This window comes from Podarcis liolepis (assembly GCF_965112155.1).
Source record: "Podarcis liolepis genome assembly, chromosome: 13".
In the NCBI taxonomy this organism is placed as follows: Eukaryota; Metazoa; Chordata; class Lepidosauria; order Squamata; family Lacertidae; genus Podarcis; species Podarcis liolepis.
Window position 1 is genome coordinate 42,439,829 of NC_139573.1, and position 26,788 is coordinate 42,466,616.

The window sequence follows — 26,788 nt, forward strand, 5'->3', positions numbered from 1 at the left end:
AAAACAAGAACCTTTGATACAGAGTTCATGAACAGTTATTGCCGGTTAATGTTAAAAAAATATTATTACCATGGCCCTTCCCAACTACAGTGAACTTAACTGCACCTCTTAGCATACATTTGGGCTGGTATACCCAACTCTAACCTTCAGATAGCAGGAATTAGGCATTCAGTAGCTAATTTTGTAGTAACCAGGTTTTGGGGTACAGTAAAAAAAGTTTGCGAATACTGGGTGCAATGATACAAAACAGATATGGGAATTCACTGAAATTGTGATAGTCGTATTTACAAGGCAAGGCTAGATTGAGGCTAAGTAGCTAAGCTGAAATGAATGAATAGCTAAATATTCTCAGTAGTTTACAAGAGAGGGGATCATAGAAATATCGTGCAATATGGAGGTATATAAATAGCAGGCGTTATGTAATATAAGGACTTATCCTTGTAACTTTTGCATAGCTGTCATTGGAGAGGTTTGGGGTTAATTAGGATTATCATATCCATTTCAGCATAAGAGTGCACAGAGAATATTCAGAATCGCAGACGTGATCGCTTGTGGCACCAACAAATGCTGTGGCCAGAAGCCTTACTCTGTGAACACTTCTTTTGGAGATGAGTTGCCTATACTTTACTCCTTCTTGGAGGTATAAACTGTGTTCTTTTAGGCCCACATTTGTAACTGGAGATAGCTCCTAGTGCCCTCTTCCCATTCCGTCACTTAGGAGTAAATCTAAAGATAATTCAAGACTCTTGTACAACTCTTGAAACACAAGAATGGCCAGGAATGCCTGCACTTTAGTGACCCACTTGAACTGATGTATTTGTTATATAGGCACTGCATACAGTTTTTAGATATTTCTAAAAACAGTTCTAGGCTAATCATGAAAACTCAAGTTCTTAATTTTTAAACAGTGCGAACTAACTATTAAGCGTAATAATGCGTTACAAAATGAAGCCTTGGTTTGTACAAGTAACCTAGATTGAAATTTGGTGAATGGTGTGAGTTTGACCTCTCCTCCACAAGAATGTTGAAATATGATTTATAAATCTAAATGCAATTCAGTGCAATTTGAAAACAAGTTCAGAGCCTCTATTTCATCTATTTCATTTCCTATCAGTTTCTTGGGTCGTAGGACACATTCATATCATATATTTAAAGCACTGTTATACCACTGTAACAGTCATAGCTTCCCCCAAAGGATTCTGGGAGCTGAAGTTAAGGGCCCTCACGGAGGTACAATTCTCAGCACCCTTAAACTACAGTGTGGTATTCAGCTAAGTGTTGCTCACAAGTAGACCCACTGAAATTAATGAACATGACCAAGTTCCATAAATTTCAATCAGTCATCCTTACGCAATACTTAGCTGGATTCCCAAGATTCTTCATGTCTGTTAGGGGTACGAGAATGCTCTAAACGTGTGCTGTGGATGTGACCATAGTTTCTTGTGCCAAATGACCCTTGTTCAAATCACTCTTTTTCATTTATTCCTAAGAGTAGACATTTTGGTGCCCGAGGCAGAAAATCTGAAGGCACCTGTGCCTCATGCTTACAGAGTATATAGTAATAAAAACAATTATACTGGTGCCTCAAAATTTGCCGCCTGAGGTAAACCAACATGACTTGGCCCAATGGTAGGACTGGCCCTGGCCCTGAGGGAATGAGGCCTGGGAGAAAGAAGCAATACCCACAATCGTTAGGAAGTGCTAAATGAACATTTGCTTATAACCATTCTTGTGCTTTATTCCTAGGTAAAATGGATGATGTATTGGATCATATTTGCACTCTTCACAACAGCAGAGACATTCACGGACATTTTTCTTTGCTGGTTAGTATCCCTCCCAGATGCTTCCTTCCCTCCCTCCCAAAAAAAACAAAAGCAGGGAAAAACAAATGTTTTTGAAAGGAGCAAAAGTGCAAGATAATATTCAAAGTTGCTCAATGGCACCAAGTGCATCGGATGCTTATCTTTAGAAGCTGGACACTTCCTCTGTCAGAAATGCCACATTAGTGTGGTACATGAGGGGTTTGGGGTGTGTGTAATAAATTGGGTGGGAAATGCTGTGCAGGGAAATGGCTGCAAAGAGTTTAATGTGATGGGTCTGCTGCAGTGAATGGGAAGCTGTGAATCCTGCTGCCACATTTGGCTCTGAGTGGGTTAAACCACAGAGCCTAGGACTTGCCGATCAGAAGGTAGGCGGTTCGAATCCCTGCGACGGGGTGAGCTCCCATTGCTTGGTCTCCTCCTGCCAACCTAGCAGTTCGAAAGCACGTTAAAGTGCAAGTACATAAATAGGTACCGCTCCGGCGGGAAGGTAAACGACGTTTCTGTGTGCTGCTCTGTACGACTCTTAACGACTGTAATAGGTCTTACAGGAAAAGGCAAGGGGTGAGAAGGTAAGAGTCGTCAACAGGCTCATCTCAGCTATCTGCCAATCTCCCATTCCCACCACCCTTCTGAGTAATACCCCTCCCCACCTTCTCACTATATAGAAGGATCTGGCAACTTCTGTTTCAGTGTATCTGAAGAAGTGTGCATGCACACGAAAGCTCATACCAAGAACTAACTTAGTTGGTCTTTAAGGTGCTACTGGAAGGAATTTTTTTATTTTGACTATGGCAGACCAACACGGCTACCTATCTGTAACTGGAATCATATGTGGGAGAGCATAACATTTGTCTGAGGCTGAATCTAGTTTCAAGGAGAAAAACTGTACAGTGGTGCCTCGCAAGACGAATGCCTCGCAAGATGCAAAACTTGCTAGACGAAAGAGTTTTCCGTTTTGGAGGTGCTTCGCAAAACGAATCTCCTATGGGCTTGCTTCGCAAGATGAAAATGTCTTGCGAGTTCCTGCGGGGGTTTTTTCCCTCCCCCCCCCTTTTTCTAAGCCACTAAGCCGCTTATCAGCTGATCCGATAAGCCGCTAATAGCGCTAATCCGTCAATGGGCTTGCTTCGCAAGACAAAAAAAACGCTAGACGAAGAGAATCACAGAATCTTGCGAGGCACCACTGTATCAATGATAAGAATAAATGAGAATGGAACAGAGAGGATGCAGAGTGCACACAGAAGGGAGAACCCCCTCTCTGCCATCAGCAAACTCACTAGCGTTGCCCAAGAATGGTCCACTGTTGCATCTTACCATCCTTCAGTGATTATTGTAGTAGAACAAAGAACTCAAATCAAATTGTGGGGAGAAATAACCGAACCAACCCAAGCCCAGCTACTGGGAAGGAGATGCCCACCACCTTATTGCATCCCACCTGTGGCCAGAATCAGTAAACAGACAAGGTGCTCTCTTCACAGCCACCCTTCGTTCTTCTTGATCCATTGACCTCCTAGGTGGGTGGGCTGGCAGTGACAAGCGAAGTTGGAACAGAGCCAGAAGGAAGAAAAAGTTGGCTGGGCCTTAGAAACTATTCAAACCTGGTCCATGTGGTGATCAGAGTTCCCCTTCTGACATAGCTGCAATACACTTAACTTGCGTGTGTGTGCTTGTTTGCATGAATATGTGCTAAAAGTGTCAAGGAAACAGGCCATGGAGAGCGACCCTTGACTTATAGTATTAATTGGCCTTGGGAAAGTCATGGCAGGCTGTGGTGGAAGAGGAGGTGCTGGGGGGGGGGGGAGGAAAGTGGGAAGAGAACATGAAGATTATTTGATTGTTTGATTGTTTGATTATTTGATTGTTGTTAGCCGCCCAGCCGCTTTGGCTGGGGAGGGCGGGATATAAATAAAATTTATTATGATTATTATTATTAAGAATCTGAAGTGGAGAGCAGGCAGGTTGCTGGCACTCGTTTGGCTGCAGGAGTTGTCGGAGGGAGGAATACAAGGCACCATCCAACCATCTTAGGGACTCCACTCTGGATTTCTGAAGGGTTTACTCCCTAGCCTTCTCTTCTGCCAAAGATATCCTGCAAGGCAGCCGAGGTTTAGGGCCAGAGCTTTCCTTCTCCTAGATGGGCTACCTTCCCAGGTTGAGCTGGTAGAAGGAAAGATTCAGGAAAGTTTTTAATGTGTGACATTTTAATGTATTTTTAATCTTTGTTGGAAGCCGCCCAGAGTGGCTGGGGAAACCCAGCCAGATGGGTGGGGTACAAATACAGCGGTGCCTCAGGTTAAGTACTTAATTCGTTCCGGAGGTCCGTTCTTAACCTGAAACTGTTCTTAACCTGAAGCACCACTTTAGCTAATGGGGCCTCCTGCTGCTGCCGTGCCACCAGAGCCCGATTTCTGTTCTTATCCTGAAGCAAAGTTCTTAACCTGAAGCACTATTTCTGGGTTAGCGGAGTCTGTAACATGAAGCGTATGTAACCTGAAGCATATGTAACCCGAGGTACCACTGTAATAATTTATTATTATTATTAGGATAGGGCTCTTGAAGAAGGAAGCAGAGAGGAGGGAGAAAAGGCACAAACAAGGATAAATATATTGTGCTTTTTGTCTGCGTGCCCTGTTTTCCATTCCTTGTTTGCCTGTACCTATTGAGTTAGTTTGTTCTCCCACCCATTTCCCTGTTGCGATAGACGTTTGAGTTTATTGGTGTGGTGGTGGAAACAGTCCGTCAAACCACTGCAAGCTGAACAAACTGGAGCTTCCTGTTAGCCTTCTCTTTCAAGCATGAGCTGAAGGCCTCCCAGATGCTGCTGGATTGTGATATCCATCAACCCGACTATAACCATTGGCCATGCTGGCTGGGGTTGGTAGGAGTCCAACATCAGCTGCAGGGCCACATGTTACCCACCCCTGGCCTAGAGGAAGAATTTAACAGCCCTGCAGAATCTGATATATTTGTTTTTGTGCTGAGGTGCTTTGGCTGTACATTAGGATGTATGGAAATGATTTGTTGGCTTCCTAGACCTTTTAGAAATAAAATAAAAAATGTATGGCAGGTCTGCAAAGTCAGTCTTGCACTCGCAGAGGAGAGAGCTATAATTTAGATGTGTTATGAGACTCTGCAGTTGCATCATCAGCCAAGAAGGCCTGAATTGCTTAGAAGAAGAAAGAGAGAGATGGTGCTGTGAGGAACCTCATTTCGTTGTTATTTGAGTGGGGATGGAGAACAATACGAAGAGATGACTGAACTTTTGAGATCAATTAAGGGATTCTTGTCGGGAAGCGGGTGGCGCTGTCGGTTAAACCACAGAGCCTAGGACTTGCCGATCAGAAGGTCGGCGGTTCGAATCCCCGCAACGGGGTAAGCTCCCGTTGCTCAGTCCCCGCTCCTGCCAACCTAGCAGTTCGAAAGCACGTCAAAGTGCAAGTAGATAAATAGGTACCGCTCCGGCGGGAAGGTAAACGGCGTTTCCGTGCGCTGCTCTGGTTCACCAGAAGTGGCTTAGTCGTGCTGGCCACATGACCCGGAAGCTGTACACCGGCTCCCTCAGCCAATAAAGCGAGATGAACGCCGCAACCCCAGAGTCGGCCACGACTGGACCTAATGGTCAGGGGTCCCTTTACCTTTTACCTTTAAGGGATTCTTGATTTGTCTAACAGAGTTAAAGATACCAGCAAAGGGGAGGGAGAAAGGGAGTAACTTCTAAAACAGGCATGACCAACCTTTCATCAGGCAGAGGCCACATTGACCAGTGGACAACCCTCCATCAACCATGTGGGCATGGCTGAAGCGTGAAAATGGGTGCAGCCAAAACCTAATAATAGGCAACATGGAAACCATAGTTCTCAAAGCTGCCTTCTGAAAGGCTTTCTTATAAGCTGTTTTACACTATTTTAAATCCTTTTTGGGTATGTGTCACTAAATTCAGATTTTTTAAAAAAAGGACAGAGTTAGGGGTGGGGGATGCCTTGGTGGAGCAGAATTCGTGGGTTAGCTACCCCTGCTATAAATGCATTTGGTCCCATCAGCAATTGGCCACGTAAAACAACAACCGTAATGCTGCCTTTGAAAAGGAACAGGTCAGCACTTCTTCAACAAGTGTCAATGCAGCTATCCAAGAAACTCACTGGCAGTATATCCTCCTCTAGTTCCTGGCTCTCTCTCTCTCTCTCTCTTAAGTGGAAGGATGGTTGCACCAAAATGTAACTTGGCACTCCAAGATTATTGTTTTTAAAGTAATGCTACCATATTTCAAAACCAATGTAATATACTTCTATTTTTGACCTTTAAAGCCTTTCGTGGCCTAGCACCCTTGTACCTACGGGACAGCCTCTCCTGGTATGCCCCACGGAGGACCTTAAGGTCCATAAATAGCAACACCCTAGTGGTCCCAGGCCCTAAGGAAGTTAGATTAGCCTCAACCAGAGCCAGGGCCTTTTCAACACTGGCTCCGGCCTGGTGGAACGCTCTGTCCATGGCCCTGCGGGATCTGATTTCTTTCCGCAGGGCCTGTAAGACAGAGTTGTTCCGCCTGGCCTTTGGCTTAGAATCAATTTGACTCCCTCCCCCTCTTTTTTCTTTTTTCCTTTCTCCTCCTGTGATGAGGCTGCATTTTAATGTTTTAATGTTTTAATGTTGTATTTTAATATTGTTTTTAAGTTGTATTTCAATCAACTTGTTTTATTATTGGTTGTTAGCTGCCCTGAGCCCGGTCTTGGCTGGGGAGGGTTGGGTATAAATAAAATTTATTATTATTATTTTGTATATCTATATCTCTATATCTGATGTTCTAGATTTTCATCCTGGATTATACTCTGGTTGTCAAGAGTGTTGATTCTTAAATGTTGGAGGAGGCCTAAATGTACAAATTTCTGCTCTTTTCTTTTCCTGCAGGTTTCCATTTTATTACGAACTCAAAATAGCTTTTGTAGCTTGGCTGTTGTCTCCTTACACAAAGGGCTCCAGCCTCCTATATAGGAAATTTGTGCACCCCACACTGTCTTCGAAAGAAAAGGTAATTGCAACTGTTTCTCACTACTGTAGTTGGGGGTAGTGATTATTTTAGAAGAACAATTTAGGCTGTAATTCCATTCATACCTATCTTGGAGTAAGCCCAGTTGGGCTTGTTTCTGAGTAGATATGTCTAGGGCATATGTCATTTTCATGTATTATTTAAATGTTCTCTTGATAAGGTAGTTCTTTCACCTCAGCCAGTTTTTTTTATCTGGTTTGCGTTGCTTTGCGAAGCTCAGAGCTGCTGAATCCAAATCTACTCATTTCTCACAAATTACTATAAACATCATTACTGAACAAATTGTCCCTACTGAGATGAGGAAATGATGGTCAAATGTACCTGGAGCTATTAGACTTAAACACTTTCAGGTGGTCTGGTAGCTTGATTTCTAATAAAAATAAAGTATCCACAGATCGTTTTATTGGTTTAATAAATGTATAGTCCACCATTCAAAATGTCTCTATGGCAGCCATTTAATAGAATTAAAAACCACATAAAATAACATAATTATAATCCTAATAAGTCATAACATATTTCAGATCCTTGTATATCATTAATTAGTTTCGATATATCACAGCCAACCGCTAAAGCTGTAAAGAGCTTAAGGCCAGGATAGCTCAAAGACCAGCTCATTTCCTATGAACCAACCCATAGGCTGAAATTCTCTTTCAAAGTCTTGTTATATGTTCCACCACCAAAAGAGGTTCATTTGGTGGGAATCTGACTGGCTTTGTCTTGGCTATGGACTTCCCTCCCAAAGGAGGTGCAGCTAGCTCCATCCTTTGTGACATGCAAGGCAGGCGGTAAAAACATCATTATTCCTTTTGGCTTTCGATATGATTGGAGATTTTCAATTCTGCTTTTGTTTTTTTTGATGGTTTAGTCATAGTTTTTGTCACCTGAAGGTGTTTGGTTTGGCTTTATTCTTTTATGTAAACTGCTCTGGGCCCTTAATTTTTTATTTATTTATAAATAATCAAACAGCTTGGTAGATGTGAGTATCAGCTTCGCCTCCAGGGCAGGTGCCAAAACCTCTTCCTCAAGATAGGCTATAAGATTGCTCCTTCTCAGACTGGGCCTCAGCCAGGCTTGGGAGAATGCAAAGCCCCAGAGGTAGCCTTCTGATTTACCTGTATCTATACAGGCCCCAGGGACACGGGTGGCGCTGTGGGTTAAACCACAGAGCCTAGGACTTGCCGATCAGAAGGTTGGTGGTTCAAATCGGGTGAGCTCCCGTTGCTCGGTCCCTGCTCCTGCCAACCTAGCAGTTCGAAAGCACGTCAAAGTGCAAGTAGATAAATAGGTACCGCTCTGGCGGGAAGGTAAACGGCATTTCCATGCGCTGCTCTGGTTGGCCAGAATCGGCTTAGTCATGTTAGCTACATGACCTGGAAGCTGTATGCCGGCTCCCTCGGCCAATAAAACGAGATGAGCGCCGCAACCCCAGAGTCGGTCACAACTGGACCTAATGGTCAGGGGTCCCTTTACCTTTACCTTTACCTATACAGTCCCCAGGCTCTCCCTCATGGTCAGATTATTGGCAAACATGTGATTCTTATTTTTTTAAAGCCTCATTTAAAGCGTGTCGGTTCTAATTCTTACAACATATGGAAAACATTAGTGAGGAGAGCTGAATTCTTTCTCATCTTACCTTTTCCACACTCTGTTGCTTCAACAGCAGAGAAAAGAAGGTAGCTTCGGCTCCCCTCACCTGCACACCCTTTTGGAATATAAAAATCCCTCAACACTTTACGTAATAACTGGGGAGACACATGAATAAACAAGCATGGCTGCCCTTCTTGCAAGTGGTTCGACCTAGAATTGTCTCTGAAGGTGTCTGAGGACAGAGAATGAATGCAAAAGTACTTTGGAGGAGCTTGGAGGCGAAATCCCTTTCGATTGTGTTTTTATTTTATTTATCTATTTTTTTTGTCTTCCATAATAGGAAATAGATGACTGCCTAGTCCAAGCAAAAGATCGAAGCTATGATGCCCTGGTGCATTTTGGGAAGCGGGGGCTAAATGTTGCAGCCACAGCTGCTGTGATGGCAGCTTCCAAGGTAACCAGTGGGATAACGAAGGATACAGTGGTTGTGTTAACATCACAAGTCTATGTTTCTAGCCAGTGGCAATGAGTGCCTGAGACATAATGCTCGGGACAGAATGCTCTTAATTCTTTAACTTTTTATGTACAGACCTCTTGTGACTAATAAACAGAGGAAGAATATAGAAATCTGGAATTGTGCAATCTTGGCACCACCTGCACTATTTCAAGCAGGATTAACCTCTTTATAATCAGTCATGGCTTCCCCCAAAGGAATCCTGGGAAATTCCGTTAGTTAAGGGCGCTGAGAGTTGCTGGAGGCCCCCTTTCCCCTCACAGTGCTACAACTCCAAAAATTACCTGGGTAGAGGGTTTTATTGTTAAACCACACAGGGAATTGTAGCTCTGTGAGATGAACAGAAGTCTTCTAACAATTATCAGTACCCTTCAGAAACTACACTTCACAAGATACTTTGAGGGAAGCGATGCTATTTACAAACATCCCAGTCTCATTCAGACTTCTGCTGACTTGTCCTTTTGGATAACTGGCAGGGGAAAAAATGGATTTAGGGTTAAAAACACGTACAATGACTTTACTGGGCTCAGAAATTATAAAGAGATAGTTTACAGAATGTAGCCCAAATGGTACACAAATCCAACCGAGAAACACTTGGTTCTTTCAGAAACTGGAATCGATCATATGAACTATTGTCTAACAATACTGGAGTATTAGTTAATTGATGCAACTGAATTATTTTATTAAACTGCACTTATTGCACGTATTTATTAGTAATTACTTCTTACAATAATTGCAGTTAAATATGATACAACTGTGGTCCATTGAAATGGTCACCTGCTGGCATAAAGGAGAGTCTCCTCTTAATATGGCCACTTTGTCCCTTTGGCAAAGGGTGTTCACGCTTCAAGTTAAGAAACCTCAGGAAACATTAGTTTTAGCCTGAGATGTGGTGCTATTACTAGTCAATACTGTGGTACCTCGTGTTAAGTACTTAATTCGTTCTGGAGGTCCGTGCTTAACCTGAAACTGTTCTTAACCTGAAGCACAACTTTAGCTAATGGGGCCTCCCGCTGCTGCCGCGCCGCCGCAGCACGATTTCTGTTCTCATCCTGAAGCAAAGTTCTTAACCCGAGGTACTATTTCTGGGTTAGCGGAGTCTGTAACCTGAAGCGTATGTAACCCAAGGTACCACTGTATTGTCAATGTAAAACAGAGATTGTCACACTGTCAATGTAAAACAGAGATTGTCACACTGAACAAGTATTCTAGGCAAGGTTGCTTTTGTCATTTGATTTGCAGACTCTGCAAATGCAAAAAAAACTATCTGAAGAATTTATGATACGAGGTAGAGGGCCTAAGGGTTTGATATATATCAGGGTGGGGAGCATTTTTTTCAGGCAGAGGGCCACATTGCGTTCTGGGCAACCTTCCGGAGGCCACATGGCAGTGGTGGGTGGAGCCATAGTTGACAGTGAGAGGATCAACGAATGTAAACTTTGACTAGTAGGCTAGCCAATGAAGAGTGTGTCCGGGGGAGAGTCTTGAGGGTCACATATAGTAGGTCTTGAGAGCTGCTTTTGGCACCTGAGCTTGAGATCCCCCCCCCCATCCCTGTTAATAGATTCACCCCTTGACACTGTGTTTAAGCTTTTCGTGAATTGTTACGAAGTGGAATTATGCTTTCCTATAGGGAAGCAGTTTGACATTCTGGCCACTTCCAGGTTGCCACTATTTTGCGGGTGGGATTCAGTTGCATACTGGCAAATTCAGGTTGCACAGTCAAAGTGGATTTGGCCCTCCTGCTCCCTCCCCTAAAATGTGACTTCTTGTAGTAAAGAACGGGAGAGGAAAATGTGCCAAAAATTCTGTGGTGATACTTGTTTGATGTGACATCTTACAACATCCCTGCGAACAAGGTGCTTCCCTCCCTTGCTGCCTGTGTTACCCACCCCACTGCCACCACCAGAGAAGCTGCACAGACATTGGCACCGGTTTCGGGTGAGGTCTCATGAAATCGGGTGATTTCAGTGAGATCTCACCTGAAATTGGTGGTGGTGCCAGCGCCGCTTCTCTGCCAGATGTGGTGGCGGCAGGATGTCCACGGGGGCACCGCCTCGAGGGCTTCCTCTGCTGGAGTCAGTAGCCTCACCCAACCTAATGGCTGTGCCGGCCTTGCCTGTAAATAAACGAAAGTGGCTTCTCAATAAACAGGTCACCTGGAAGTGACCTGAGTCGGTCAGTGTTTGCAAAATGCCTGAAGGTCCTTAAGTACTGTAAGTAGATATAAAGATGGGGCGCCTCCAGTGTACAGTGGTGCCCCGCAAGACGAATGCCTCGCAAGACGGAAAACTCGCTAGACGAAAGAGTTTTCCGTTTTGGAGGTGCTTCGCAAAACGAATTTCCTATGGGCTTGCTTCGCAAGATGACAATGTCTTGCGAGTTCCTGCTGGTTTTTTTTCCTTCCCCCCTTTTTCTAAGCCGCTAAGCCGCTTATCAGCTGATCCGATCAGCAGATAAGCCGCTAAAAGCCGCTAATAGCGCTAATCCGTCAATGGGCTTGCTTCGCAAGACGAAAAAACCGCTAGACGAAGAGAATCACAGAACGGATTCTTTTCGTCTTGCGAGGCACCACTGTATTACGTTCAGCATTACTCTAAACCAGGCATAGGCAAACTCGGCCCTCCAGATATTTTGGGACTACAACTCCCATCATCCCTAGCTAACAGGACCGGTGGTCAGGGATGATGGGAATTGTAGTCCCAAAACATCTGGAGGGCCGAGTTTGCCTATGCCTGCTCTAAACATTCTAGTGGACTACAGATAATATTAGGCCAAGAAAATCCGAGTGCAGAGCTACGCCACTGCCACACGAGCAACAGAACCTGGAATGATAGCAGCAAGATCACCCACAGTCTCTTAGCGCCAAAGTCCATCTGTGACTTCGTTCACCTTTGCTGTGGAGTATTCTCAGAATTTCTCTGTGTCGTCATGTGTTGCCACAATGGGGTCTCTTTTTCACCTGCCAGATCTCCCAGCTCCTTCAGTTTCTCTTGTATTTGGACCTGAAAGAAGGGCAGGTAACCCTGTCAGTGTTTCTGTTAACTGCTAAACTAACCACCATGATTGGAAAATGTTGTAGCATTTATTACAAAATAACAACAACAACAACAACAACAAAAAGTGTTGTGGTCACTATTGGGACTAACAGAGTACTGATTTTGGCTTAGTTTCCCTTCTGTGGCTTTTGTGTATTCAGCTTTAAAGTCTAACTCGGGTTTTTCTAGCAAAAGCAAACCATTACTTCTATTCTGATCCAAAATACAGAGCTGGGGACAGCTTTCAATGTATGGCAAGAAGATTCATTAGAAATATTAGCTTACATTTAATTGTCTGTTGTCAAAGATGGGAATGTTCATTCTTCAACCCAGCCAAGGGTGTATTCCACGTACAGTGGTACCTTGGTTTACAAACTTAATCCGTTCCGGAAGTCTGTTCTTAAACCAAAGCCTTCTTAAAACGAGGCGTGCTTTCCCATAGCAGCAGGGGACTCAATTTACGAATGGAATGCACTCAACAGGAAGCGGAACATGTTCTGCCTCCAAGGCAAAGTTCACAAACCAAAACACCTACTTCTGGGTTTGCAGCGTTCTTAATCCAAGATGTTCATAAACTAAGCTGTTCTTAAACCAAGGTGCCACTGTATTAGATTTCCCAGGAGCACATGTGACTTAAGAAGAAATTCAAGTTTCATGAAGGTTTCCCTGCTGAAGTGACTTCAGTACTGGGAGATTCAAGCATGGATTAAACTCAGCAAGGAAGGAAGCCATTACTTCACCTTGTGCTACACATTGCATTTTTGTTTGGGGCCTCTGAGCACAATCCACCAGCAAGTTCTTTTGCAGAAGCCCCATTCAGTGCAGTGCCTGTTTTATAGGAGCTTGCATAGAAATATATATATAGGTATCTTTTGTGTTTTGTATCATTGTACCCTCAATGATCTTTGTTTAACATCAAATATCATTTTTAATCCAAACTAAAATGTTAATCTAGATAAAAACACAGATCCAGAGGAAAAGAAGAGAGAGAAAAGAAGGAGAAAGAGAGAGGTAGAGAGAGATAGAAAAAGAATTGAAAGAGATTTTTAAAAAATAAAGTTAAGAAACTGAAGAACTTCTGATTCTTCATCTGGCAGCTATATATAAACATTGTTCAACTCATTCACTCCAATATAACACCCAGCAAGACTACTTTATGTAAACCAACATTATCTTCAGCCTTCAAACCCAAATGTCATTAATTCATTTTCTTTTACAAAAATTCTATGAGAAGTTTCCAATCTTTAGTAAATATTAACAATGGCTTTTCTCTGAGTAAACATACCAATTTCACTATATCAGCTAAGCCCAATAATTTTAATAACCATTCCTCCATAGTTGACAATTAGTCTTTCAAACTTTGTGCATATTAAAATCTCACTGCTGTAATCATATATTGGAACACAACCATCTTTAGAGGTACCCCTCCTCCCAAAAAAATCACACCTCCAAATGCTGCACAAATTTTGGGCTGAATGCTTTAACCCAGCACTAATATGGCAAAGAGTTAAGTACTATCCCAGGCATAAGGAAAAATAAGTCCTGAGGAAGATGGTGTTGCTTTGTACAGCAACCATCTCAGAACTGAAACTAAAGAAATTTCAGACACCTATTTCAGATGACAAAGAGTTTTGCACACCTTGAAAACATGCTGTTTTTCAGGAACAGCCTGGTAAGATAATAAAAAGATTCAGAAGGCATCTGTGCCTGTTGGAATAATAAAGAGGAATTCATTGAACATGTTTTATGTTACCTTTTCAATTTTACCGTATTTTATGCTCTATAAGGCTCACTTTTTCCCTCCTAATAAGTAAGGGGAAATGTATTTGCGTCTTATGGAGCGAATGCAGGCTGCGCAGCTATCCCAGAAGCAAGAACAGCAAGAGGGATTGCTGCTTTCACTGCGCAATGATCCCTCTTGCTGTTCTGGCTTCTGAGATTCAGAATATTTTTTTTCTTGTTTTCCTCCTCCAAAAACTAGGTGCAACTTGTGGTCTGGTGCGTCTTATAGAGCGAAAAATACGGTAATCCAGGAAAAAATGGTCTGTCTCAGTGTAAGTCTGTATGTTGCTACTATATTTATTGTCCTCTTCATGTTCTGAAGTTGTGCAGAAATGCAATAAATAAATCGCTTAAGGTACCCCGTGTCTCTTTGTCCGTTTTCACAGGGCCAGGGCGCTCTGTCGGAGAGGCTCCGCAGCTTCAGCATGCAAGATCTCACCACAATTAGGGGAGAGAGCAGCAGCAGCAGCACTGTGAGTCCGCCACCTCCTGCCCCCTCAGTTTCAGCACGGACGAGTAGCAAGCAGAGTCACCCCAAAACGTCCAAAAGTGCATCAGAAAGTATTGGACGCTCAGGTCAGTGCAAGAGTTAATTTCCCCCCTCTCTGCATCGGTTACCTAAAAGGAGCAAGAATTAAGCACGAGAACTGTAGACGACTTATGGGGTAGTCCCCACATACCTCTGGTCTTTACCAAGGGGTTGAACTTTTTGCGTGGCAGCCCCTTCCCCGTAGAGCTGCTTGCCAATAGAGGTTCCACAAGAGTCATCCCTGTTCGTATTTACCGTATTTTTTGCTCTATAAGACTCACTTTTTCCCTCCTAAAAAAGTAAGGGGAAATGTGTGTGCGTCTTATGGAGCGAATGCAGGCTGCGCAGCTATCCCAGAAGCCAGAACAGTAAGAGGGATTGCTGCTTTCACTGCGCAGCGATCCTTCTTACTGTTCTGGCTTCTGAGATTCAGAATATTTTTTTTCTTGTTTTCCTCCTCCAAAAACGAGGTGCGTCTTGTGGTCTGTAGATGCCCCATACACACACACACACACACACACACACACACACACACACCACACCTATACCTATACCTATACCTATACCTATACCTATACCTATACACACACACACTCTGTTTTTCAGACAGGCCTTTCAAACCTGAGATTCTTTGCCAAAGAGATTTCCATTGATACACCTGCCATTTTTCAATGGTTTCCCCTGGTTTTCAGATTGGGATGTTTTAGCTGAATTGTGATGTTTTTGGTAGAATTTTACAGACTGGAATAAAGTGGACCTGGAAAGTGCAATCTCCTACCATATTCAGCTCTAGCCCTGCCATCCTCCCCCTTTTCTACCCATTAACTGAAGACCCAAACTGTTCTCAGATATTAACTTTTGTAGTAAAGAAGTCCAAATAACATGTTTCCATGTTTCCATTGTCATTCATCCCATTGTTTTTTTTTGGGGGGGGGGAGAGGGGGGTCTCGATGTTACCTACTACATAGTTGGATACAGTATTATTGCTGCCACAAACGATGTTGGGATTTTTATGCTTGCAAAATGCAAAAATTGTTTAGTTGGATAATATTGTATTGGAGAGACATAAGGCAACTCTGTGTTTCAAATGGAATCCGCCAATGGTCACCCTGGGATCTAGGGCATGGTTATAGGACTGAGGTGACCATTTGAGCACCTGCCACTTAAAATCTAATTCAATTGGAATTCATAAAAAGTAACTTTAGACTTTGATATTTACATGTTTGCTGTTGCACATTGACTTACCCTGTCTTACCACAAAATTTCACTCTATGGGCTTGCAGCCATCTATCTCAGTATGCACTTAGCAGGTCCGTAGTGTCCGTAGCAGGAGGATGTAGTGTTGGGCTTCTGCCTCCTCTTCTATATTTATCACGTTCAGGAGACCTACCAAAATACTAAATTTAATCTGGTCCAAGAAATAACATGCTCACCTGCTCTTTCTAAAATGTTATCACTGTTGTTCTGGGTCGGTTAGGGCTTTTGCTGCCCTGAGATCCTCAGGTGAAGGGCGGTATACAAATTTTAATAATAATAATAATATAAAAATTCATATAGTGCCCACATTGTGCTTAGGGTGGTTCAGAAGTTTCTTTTTGTGTGGCGAGTTCCCGCCCCCCACCAAGGATAAATAAAGACACCAGACACCAGAATTAAGGTTAAATGGGCGAATTAGGCCACAACTTTATTGAATTCAGAAATGAGAGGCATTGGCTTAGGCATTGGTCCTATCGACCATCTGGCTCCAGCCCATTTGCTGGAGACACGGGAAGGGTTAACACCATAGAGGGGGAGTCTCCTGCTGAGGCACGTCAACTGGGGGCTAGCCGGCAAAAGAGGGCGAGCCCCGGCCGTGACGGCCCTAAATAGGGCAGGCCATGCCCCCCCAGCCACCCGATTGGCTGGCTTTGTGGACGACGCGGCCGGGATTCCCCTGCTCATGTGGGGTGGGCGTGAAGCCCGCAACCCCACCTCCTGGCCAGGTCCGGAAGTGGCTTTGCCCAGAGACATCTCAACTGAAGAACTCCAGTTGCTGTGGACTGAAGAACTTGGGGATAAGGGTTGCTTTCTCTGTCCCTGGAATGAAAAGGAGCAGATGGTTTTGTGTTTGTAATGCAAGCTGCACTGGGCAAAACTACACGTAAATGGCACTTGATTTGCTAAATCCAGTATAGCTGCAAGTCTAAAGGTGACCTGAGTTGCAAAACCAAATTTACGGTAAAGCACCTAGTAATTTTAGGCACTCAGAATGTGACAAAGATGCTGACAAAACACAGACAAGTAGAATATACTCAATACTGTGCAGTAGTGACAAGCTCCCTGATATCCAGAAGTAGATTTAAAAAGTCACTGTCCCTCCCCTTCCCTGGGTAGTAATCTATCTGGAGCCACAATAATTTGCTGACCAGGCTCATTGCAGCTGTCTTTCTGCCTTTAAAGGGAGTGTTAAATGTACAAAGCAACTGCATACAGGATGCATTCAAGTACATCTGTAAACAAGACTAAGTTTCACTCAGAGCAGACCCACTGCAATTAATGGACATGACTGTTAGGTCCATTAATTGCATTGTATTTGCTCCGAGTAAATTTATAATCATAATAATTTTATTATTTATGCCCCGCCCATCTGACTGGCTTGCCCCAGCCACTCTGGGTGGCTTCCAGCATATATAAAAACATGATAAAGTGTTAAACAATAAAAGAACTTCCCCTATACTTGGTTGAATACTGTGTTTCCAAACTCTGTGGAGTGAACCCCACCTTAACAGTGCGTTGGCCATGTGTACTTTGATTTGAATGCTGATTCAGTCATTCTGTTTTGCTTTTTTGCTCCTGCCATGCTCTCTGCATCCCCTGAACGTTTATTCATTTGAATGTTCAGCTGTCGGTTTTGTTTTCTTAAAGAAAATAAAGAAAAGGGAAATCCGTTTTTTAAAAAAATTGCCAAACAACATGTGGAATAAGCAGAGGTGGAGGGTTTGTGACATTGCTGGGGCCAGCCAGTCAGCTCATCCCTCGTGATGAAATAGTTTGTCCTTCTGGGTCCTGTGGTGGATATTCTTCTACAGCAGGCCTAGGCAAACTTGACCCTCCAGATGTTTTGGGACTACAACTCCCATCACCCCTGACCACTGGTCCTCTTACCTAGGGATGATGGGAGTTGTAGTCCCAAAACATCTGGCGGGCCGAGTTTGCCTATGCCTGTTCTACAGCAGCCTGACTGCTCAGCTAATGCACGCTTTATATGGAGCCCAGGTTAACATTCGGAGGGAATAGATGCAGTGGGCTGTGAAATATTGTGCGATGATATCAATCTTCACATATCAACGCAGGCCACGTTTTATTGTCCATATGGGCAGGCAAAGATGAGCACACACATTGCACTATAAGCAGCTCATACTAGAGGTGCGTGCATTGTTCCCATCACATACATACAAAATAGGTTGTCTCTCCATATTATCTCACATTCTCCATAAGAGTAAATAGATAATAACTAGAAGCCCGTATCAAAAGAGTTGGCTGATTGAAGCATATGAATGGGTGGTGTCAGTTTGCTTGCACAGTGGGACTTTCAGTTTCTTTTTGGCCCCGCTCCGGCCCCCAAAACCTGATTCTTTAATGCCTCAGTTTTGTTACTTGCTGTAAAAAAAAAAAAGATGGCTTTAACACCCAACTGCATTTTTTCTGGTATCCTGAGCAGACATCTCTGAAGTATTCGGTGATGTAAAAAAAATACCTGTGTGTGAGATACCATACACAAAGACTGCTTGCCAATGCCTTCAGCATAATCAAATGGTTATAATGTTGGGTAAAATAGATACTCAAGCAAGCCTTGCAGTTTGTGAAAGCACAATTATAGTTTTATCAATTAGGTGTGACTCAGGGGGTCAATGAGCTTTATAGAGGCTTGCAGAATGAATTTCTGGGTGTGTTTTATTTTTGTGGCCGAATGGATGATAGAATTTGCCAGGGACTCTTCAATCAGCATTGGACAAGTCGCTCCTTCTCCAGTTTGTTTTATTTGCGATTTGGTAACAATAATACCCATTGGCCTGCCCCACTTTGATAATTAATGAGATAATAATTGTATGAGTACTTCGTTGCCTTCTGACAAATAGCATCGTATCCGTGTGCACTTAGCTATTTCCACTTTTAATTAACATGGGGCAAATGCTATGTATCCGTCTCTTACGTAGTTGAGTATATAAATGGGGCATAGCTTAACGTTTCGCCATGGTACACCATGGTTCTTCGGCCTCCAAAATGGTTTTGGGGAAAAGGAACTTAAGTGCTTTACCACCCCTCCCATCTCGGCATGATAAGCTCTTAATATATGGCTCCTTTTCCAGCGTGTGCATGTTGTTCGGTTTGCCGCATTGTCCAAGGTGAGTACTGGATTCCTCTTCTGAAATCCATGCGCCCTTTGTGAAACCTTAGTTCCTGTTCTTTGCATTTGCTGTGCCCTTACTGGGGGTTTTATTACTGACAACCAAATTTCAAATGTATGCACCTTAATGCATGTGGTTTTAATCGGTTCCCTTTGCAATGAGCTGTGTGCCTGGCCGAGACTTCGGAGTGTTGTTTTTGTGTAAGCATTGTGCAGAAAAATGGGGTTGTTTCATAAGGTATTTTAACACTGATGTTTAGTATGTGCTTTGCTTTAATTCCCGCTGAAGGAAGGATTACTCAGATTAACAGGTGCCATCACAAAGTCATGGCTGGCTTGAATTTGGATGGTTTAATATGAGCTTTAGATTTTGCAGCCTCTTTCAAATTGATCCAGTCACAAAAACGGCCCCTGATAGCATGTGCAACATGTGCATTAAGGCGCTTGTTTGCAAAGGTTTCCAGTGTTTCAAAATCTACTGTAGGGCACAACCTTTATTGGGATGAAACAAGATGTCACAAAATAGTGAGCAAGCTTTCATCTTCTCCAGAACTCTTCCTCGGGCTGGATGTTAAACAAATTGTGTATGTAAGGAGGGAGGCTGTCTTGCTGTTAAAGTCATATATCTGCATCTGCGTACACACAATACCTTTTAAAGCACAGTCTTTCCCTCAAATAATTCTGGGCACCGTACTTTACTGGCACAGTGAAGAGGCCTGGCTTAGGCCTGTTGGCATCAAGGATTGGAATCAATCCCCCAGTTTAAGGGGTTTCTGCTGGCTACTGTTGGCAGTGATACTGGCACCAGTACCTTCTAAGTAAGGATGAAAGAAGGCAGTGATGATTCCTGTTCCAAAGTAATCATCACAATCAGCCCTGCTTCTGTTCTGCTGCAGTTCAGTTTCTGCCAAACACTGTTATTCATCTCGCTGTCCACTGATATAAGTTGCGTGACGTGCATGATATGTTGTGTAACTATTTACATAACTTGCTTAACATACGTTCATTTCAATGTAAAGGAAGCACTGAAACCATAGAATCATAGAATCATAGGGTTGGAAGAGACCACAAGGGCCATCGAGTCCAACCCCCTGCCAAGCAGGAAACACCATCAGAGCACTCCTGACATATGGTTGTCAAGCCTCTGCTTAAAGACCTCCAAAGAAGGAGACTCCACCACACTCCTGGGCAGCAAATTCCACTGTCAAACAGCTCTTACTGTCAGGAAGTTCTTCCTAATGTTTAGGTGGAATCTTCTTTCTTGTAGTTTGGATCCATTGCTCCGTGTCAGCTTCTCTGGAGCAGCAGAAAACAACCTTTCTCCCTCCTCTATGTGACATCCTTTTATATATTTGAACATGGCTATCATATCACCCCTTAACCTCCTCTTCTCCAGGCTAAACATGCCCAGCTCCCTTAACCGTTCCTCATAAGGCATCGTTTCCAGGCCTTTGACCATTTTGGTTGCCCTCCTCTGGACACGTTCCAGTTTGTCAGTGTCCTTCTTGAATTGTGGTGCCCAGAACTGGACACAGTACTCCAGGTGAGGTCTGACCAGAGCAGAATACAGTGGCACCCCAGTCTCTAGTAATGTACTGTTTGCAGACTGAAAAAGGACAACGATGTGAATGAATGCCAGTTGCATTTGCCTGACTGATTTCTGTTCCTGACCACAGATGAATACACAGACCACAGACATTTCTGCTTCCTTTTTTGTTGTTGTTGGAATTCCTTTTTTCGTCTGACTACCATTTGGGTGGGCACATTGGGCGACTCCTCACTGGAGGCATTTGGCTAAGCTATGTGAGAGCTCTGTGTGTTTGAATGGAATGGGTAAGCGTGTGTTTCTTGGTGTTGGTATAAAAGTGTGGGGGTTTTTTGTGTGTGTTTGTTTTTGTGTCTGCAAGTACCGTATTTTTCGCTCTATAAGACCAGACCATAAGACTCTATAAGACCAGACCATAAGTTTTTGGAGGAGGAAAGCAAGAAAAAAAATATCCTGAGTCTCAGAAGCCAGAACAACAAGAGGGATCGCTGCGCAGTGAAAGCAGCGATCCCTTTTGCTGTTCTGGCTTCTGGGATAGCTGCGCAGCCTGCATTCGCTCCGTAAGACGCACACACATTTCCCCTTACTTTTTAGGAGGGAAAAAGTGAGTCTTATAGAGCAAAAAATACGGTAGGTGGTAAATATTCTAGGCACTTGATTCCTTGAAATGAGCTAAATTAGTTGTCATAATATGCATAATTTCCCTTGGTGTTCTACTTTGCATTGATGTTGAGTTCCCTTCCATGTATCCTCTTGGTCTGCGACTTGGTTCACTGCCTTGCATGACTTGCTTTGCATGAGTTTGAGTTCTTTGCCATGAATTCACTACCTGTTCTTTGGAATAGAAGCTCTTGGTCTCAGTGTGACCCACCTGTAAAATGGTATCAGGGGACTTGTGCAAGCACATGTGTAATTTAAAGAGTTTACTGCTGAGCTGCACACTTTGACATACCTAGGTGTCAGGGAACTGACATCAGAGCGAGAGGCGAAGGGGAGGCTCTCTGATGATGCGGGAGAAGGACCCAGCAGCAGGGGGAGAAACAGCCCAGTAGAGGGGGAAGCAATTCAGCGCAACACCAGGGATAGAGGGGGGCTGATGGGGGAATCGGAGAGAGGGCTCCAGGATTCTTCACTGGACATCAGTGAGGAGAGCCCAGGTCCTCCGCTGCCCACGCCCTCCCTGCGCAGGAGGCTCCCGCGCAGTGAGAGAAGGCGGAGACTGGGCGTCAAACAACTTTTATGCTGGAAGAGGTTCAAGAAACGCCCACTGACGGATTCTGCCAGCGATTGAGGCAGCCACTACGAGAAGGGGCTGCGCAGTCAGAAAGGTTTAACAAGGCAAATTAGCCTAGAGAGGCACCAGTTTACGCACGAGTAACTCATACCTACTACACTAGGCTTTGCCCCTGAAGCTCACCTGGATACTAGAATTTTGCCATCCTAGCTCTTGCTGTTTGAAACAGGATGTCAAATGCGATGGACCTTCATCTAATTCAGCAAGGCCATTATTATAAATGAGAAGGCTTCAAGAGGAATGATTAGATTAAATAAGGGCTGGAAAGTGAATCTGGGATTTAGCCTACATCAGTAGTGATTTTAGGAAGAGCTGTTCCAGTGGGAGAGTATTGGAAACCATTGTGCATTATAGCTGATGATTACTTCTGGGTATAATCTGAATGAATATTCAGTTTAGGAATCCATTTTTCAGTGTTCACTTGTGGCAGATATTAAGAAAATGGCCCAGCAATGTCCAAACTGACACCACCAGATTACAATATAAGAATGAGCAGCTATATGCTATAAATCTGGATCCCATCCATTGTTGTTAAAAGCCTTTATATTTGAGACAAAACTTAGAAAAGATTCATTTATGGGGAAGCAAATAGAAATATGATGACATCATTTCCAAACCTCTTTAGCCTTAAAATACTTTAGTGTTTGCTTAGTTTGTTTTGTCTAGAATCTAGTAAAGAGAAAAGATATTGTTGATAATTACGTAAAAGGGTAACATTTTTTTTTTTAAGTACCATCTCTGTTTGTTAAGTAAACACCACTTGTTAGAAGATGCTGATCTCTACAAAGCATGAAGAGTGGTTTCATTTGCTTTCTTTGCACAAAATACAAAATACGCTATTTTGTTTAAAGTAATGCTATTGACTGTACTGGTGACTCCTAACTTAAATGTTTTAGCTGTTTAATTAATCCTCTACATTTTCTGTTATTTCAAATTTTAAGGTACTGTAGAATGAGCTGATGAGAAATCTTATTGATAAGGCAGTGGCTAAAATAGTAAAATTGAGCTGACTTGAATAGTTTAAAAATGAATGCTATTTGTGGCCATCTCTAAAAAAATAAAAAAGACCATTGAGTTCAGTTGATGATGCTATTTCTGCTGCCAAGTACTTTCCATTTACTGTTTTTTCTTTCTTTCCTTATGTAAATATTTTGGGATATGGATGTAAGTGTTACTGGTTTGCATGGCTTGGACAGACTTCCAAGTAAATAGTCATAGGGTTTGCACTGCTCAACTAAGAATTGCTTCTTTCTCACTCTTAATTTTTTTAGTAGTATATAGGTTGTTCCTAATTGTGTGCAGTGTGCCCGGAAATCCTTCTCTAATCACTGACTTTCTAGATTTTATTTTGTTCTAATAGATGGGCCTCATTTCATCTGACTGCTCTGTGCTGGCTTTTTGGCTTACCAGTCAGTGGCGTAGCGTGGGTTGTCAGCACCCGGGGCAAGGCAAGTAATTTGCGCCCCCTAACCCGTGGATTTGCGCCCCCTAACCCTAACCCCCAGATGTTGCGGCCGGCCCCCCTGCACCCCCCACGCTACGCCACTGTTACCAGTAAAGCGGTTGTAGGCAAATGGCTTATGTAGTTTTCTTCTGATCAAAGTATATATTACGCTGTGTGAACTAGCAATGTTTGGGTAGCAATTGATGCTTGTTGTAGCCTAACTGAAGTGTGAAAATCTGCCTAGATTTTGTTTTTCTTGGCGACTTGAGGAGCAGAAAGCATGAGGCTTTCAAATGTGACTTACTGCTGCCTAGAAATCCAAATGTAACACCTGTTTATAGTACCTGATCCCTTTACAGCCCTTTAGCTCCTGGATATGAACTTACCTACATTCATTAGAGACTGATGACATATAAAGCAAAGTAAGTCCTTCAGCCACACACAAGTGACAATATTATATTACAGTAAATCCCTAAGAAGAGCTTTGCTGTCAAATCAAAGTTGCTCCAGCAGCTTATTCTCAACAGTGGCTAGGCATATTGTTTACATGGGGTTTATTTTCATTAAAAATCATAGATAATAACTGGTCATACACCTGTCCTCCATTTTAAAAGTCACTTAGTTTCTGCTTTGTGTGGTAAAAGAACTTTATGTCAATTTCATGGGCGATTCTGAGATCAAGTTTTAAAGAAGGAAAAAATATACCTGTCTGCTTTCTTCACCCAGTGCATAATTTAAAAAACCTCTATCAAGACCCCACTTTAATTGCCTTTGGCTTTCTAAAGCAAAAGCCCCAAGCACTTTAGCCTTTCTTCCAATAACAGTATAATTCACCCAATGTGCGTTTCTTATACTTGCACTGAATCTCATTTGCAATTTATTGAAGTTCGAAGTAGAATGAAATGATGTTTCCCCCTGAATTGATACAACACACACAGCTCCACTCTTGGTGTTCCTGGCAAATGTTCTCGCAGGTCTATGCTCCTTCTGTTTTCACAGCTTTTACACGGCAGAGAGCATTGGCAACCAAATTCTTCTTACCAGACTTACGATAATGCAAATGCGCATTCAGGCAGTTTGTGGATTCATGTCCACAAGCAACATTTTGGATTCTGCTTTGTTAACAGACACCGTGGTTCATGTACATTGTGGTTTACTTGTTTATTATAAGTCTGCCTAAACCAGTTTTGTACAGCTGTGGTTGTAAAATTTGACTTGCTGGAAACTGACATTAATGAAGAACATACAGAACATTGCTGTGTTGAAGGATAGGAAGAGAGTGGACATTAATATTGTTCACCTTTTAGAAATAATATGCAAATCAGATTTTATCTTTGTACTGTTTGTGTGTTTCATTGGATTATTTAGTTGTCTATGTTGCTATATAGGCCAATTTTGTGCCAGTTCAGTGGGTCTAGACATAACAAAGATGGGCTGATGCCAAGAAGGTTACTTGCATATTGCCAAAAAACAGGAACAGCATCACAAAAAAGGACATTTGCATGTGTGTGCTTATATGCAAATTTAAGCAATTATTACTCGTTATTTCAGTAGGAATGCAATGCATTTTACCATAACTGGATAAACTTGTGGCTAAGTGGTCTGTGTGTTCACTCAGTCTGCTGTTCAGCTGTTTGTTGATGGGCACATTCAAAGCCCTTGCTCTCCTTACAGTTTTTTCTAATTAAACTGGACGTAGATTGGATAGCTCTTCAAACAGAGGACTGAAAAGTATGGCTCAGGGCCACCCTGAGTGCTTCCCACCTCCCTAATAAGTCTAGGGACAGTGCTTCAGTGTTTAGTTTCCTTTGGATAAGAGGAAGCGTTGGACACCTACAGTGTCTTCATAAATTTGCGGGGTCTTCACAACCGGAAGCAAGCAGATTTCTAAATAGGAAAACAGCTTGTATCTAAACTCACATCAGGTTCCTGATGAACGTAACTCCACCCTAAGTATGTAATAACGCTCAGCTTTCTCTGCATTCCCTGACTCAGATTTCAATGAAGTGTTTCTTTGGTTCCTATCAGCAGAAAAGTAACACCCTCCAAAGTTAGGAGTGAAAAGCCAATCAAGGAACATCAGTGTTTCTTTGTTGAAGACTCTGACCACCCAATGGCTGTCTTCAAGACAGCCAAACTCACAGCATTATTCTCAATACCCATTGCTATGAGAGGTTAATCTTTACATTGTACGCTGAACACACTATTCAGAATTTGTTCATGCCATCAGGAACACTTTATAGCACTCTGTGTTTGTCAGCAGTGTTTGCCTGGACTATAATTGAGCACTGATAATCCATCTGGCAGGTAGTGATGGCATAAATATGCCCAGTGGCACTTTTTGTTCCACTATACTAGATTAGGCAATTATTCCTGATTAATTTTGTCAGTTCAGTAAACTATGCTCCATTTGGTTTTGTTATACAGGAACTAAAATTATTCCGATCTAGCCATCTATATGACCCCCTTTTAAATCCACAAATAAATGAAGGCATCTAACAGTTAAATCCTAAACATACCTGCTCAGAAGTAAGCCCATTGAGTCCAATGGAACTTACTCCCAAATTAGCACAGGGTGACAGCCTAAATTCATAATAATCATGGGTGTTGCATTGAAATCTTCTTAAGCAACTCAAGCTGACAACTAAAAATTGTTCCTGGTGTGTGCCTTTTAACCCCGCTTATATTATTAACCCCGGCAAATGCATGGGTGGGGCAACTGTTGGCATTAGTCCATTAGCTGACAACCATCTCTGACCTTTCCATCTCCTCTTTCTCTTCACCATTTAGATCTTAAATGGCTGTTCTAAGTGGTTGAACTAGAGGTTGAGGCAGAGAGTGAAAGGCCACCTGAGGCAAACTGTGAACCAACGGAAGTTGTGTTCTCAGATGATGAAGAGAACGACTCATTGGATGGCACATCCAAGGCTAAAACACCTAAAAAGAAGGATCCGGTCATTGAGGTATTTTCACATTGGAAATGGGATTAAGAACACAGGTGCCTGACTTCCACAAATGCTATTTTCTTTTGTGATGGAACGGTTATTGAGGCTGGCCCCGAATCCAATAGAATTATAAAACTGTATGTAGGTCATCTTAGGCCAAGAGTGAGGAACCTGTGGCCCTCCGGATGATGAAGAACTACAACTCCCATCACCCCCAGCAAGCATGCTGACTGAGGCTGATGGGAGTTGGAGTCCAGTAACATATGGAGGACCACAGATTCCCCACCCCTGTCCTAGACACATCTATCCAGAACTGGAATGTGTCCTTTGAATTATGGGAGTGGAATGTCCTCACATTTAAATAGTATAGAGACGTTTTAAAAAGGTTTTTTCTCAATCTACCTGTTATGTACTGAAGTTCTCACCCTGGCCAAGCAGGGGGATACTGTAGATAGTTATGCAAATGAAGGATCGAAAGTGACGTTCAGTGATTGGATAGTTTGTATGCAAATGAAGGATCAAAAGTGATGTTCAGTGATTGGATATTTTTAGAAAGTTGCTACAGTTACGTTCTTCTGGAGCTCTATATACAGTGGTACCTCGCAAGACGAATGCCTCGCAAGACAAAAAACTCGCTAGACGAAAGGTTTTTCCGTTTGCGATTTGCCTCGCAAGACGAATTTCCCTATGGGCTTGCTTCGCAAGACGAAAACGTCTTGCGACTTTGTTAAACCGTTAAAACCGTGCTTCGCAAGACGAAAAATTCGCTAGACGGCAAAACTTGCGGAACGAATTAATTTCGTCTTGCGAGGCACCACTGTAAGCAGGCTGACTGAGCTCTTCAGTTCAGTTCAG

The 26,788-nt window shown here is 42.9% G+C and overlaps 1 protein-coding gene across 6 annotated transcripts in view; it reads left to right on the plus strand.

Moving 5' to 3' along the window:
- The window catches only part of REEP1 (receptor accessory protein 1), a 71,399-nt gene that overhangs the window by 31,404 nt on the left and 13,207 nt on the right, over nucleotides 1-26,788 (plus strand). Inside the window, exons 3-9 of one of the 6 annotated variants that reach the window (XM_083470204.1) lie at nucleotides 1,747-1,823; nucleotides 6,729-6,849; nucleotides 8,795-8,908; nucleotides 11,938-11,988; nucleotides 14,175-14,364; nucleotides 18,667-18,702; nucleotides 25,800-25,951. In XM_083470204.1, the coding sequence (XP_083326330.1) occupies nucleotides 1,747-1,823; nucleotides 6,729-6,849; nucleotides 8,795-8,908; nucleotides 11,938-11,988; nucleotides 14,175-14,364; nucleotides 18,667-18,702; nucleotides 25,800-25,951 (741 nt within the window). The remainder of the gene's footprint in view (nucleotides 1-1,746; nucleotides 1,824-6,728; nucleotides 6,850-8,794; nucleotides 8,909-11,937; nucleotides 11,989-14,174; nucleotides 14,365-18,666; nucleotides 18,703-25,799; nucleotides 25,952-26,788) is intronic. The other 5 variants (XM_083470205.1, XM_083470206.1, XM_083470207.1 and 2 more) reach the window with 5 other exon arrangements.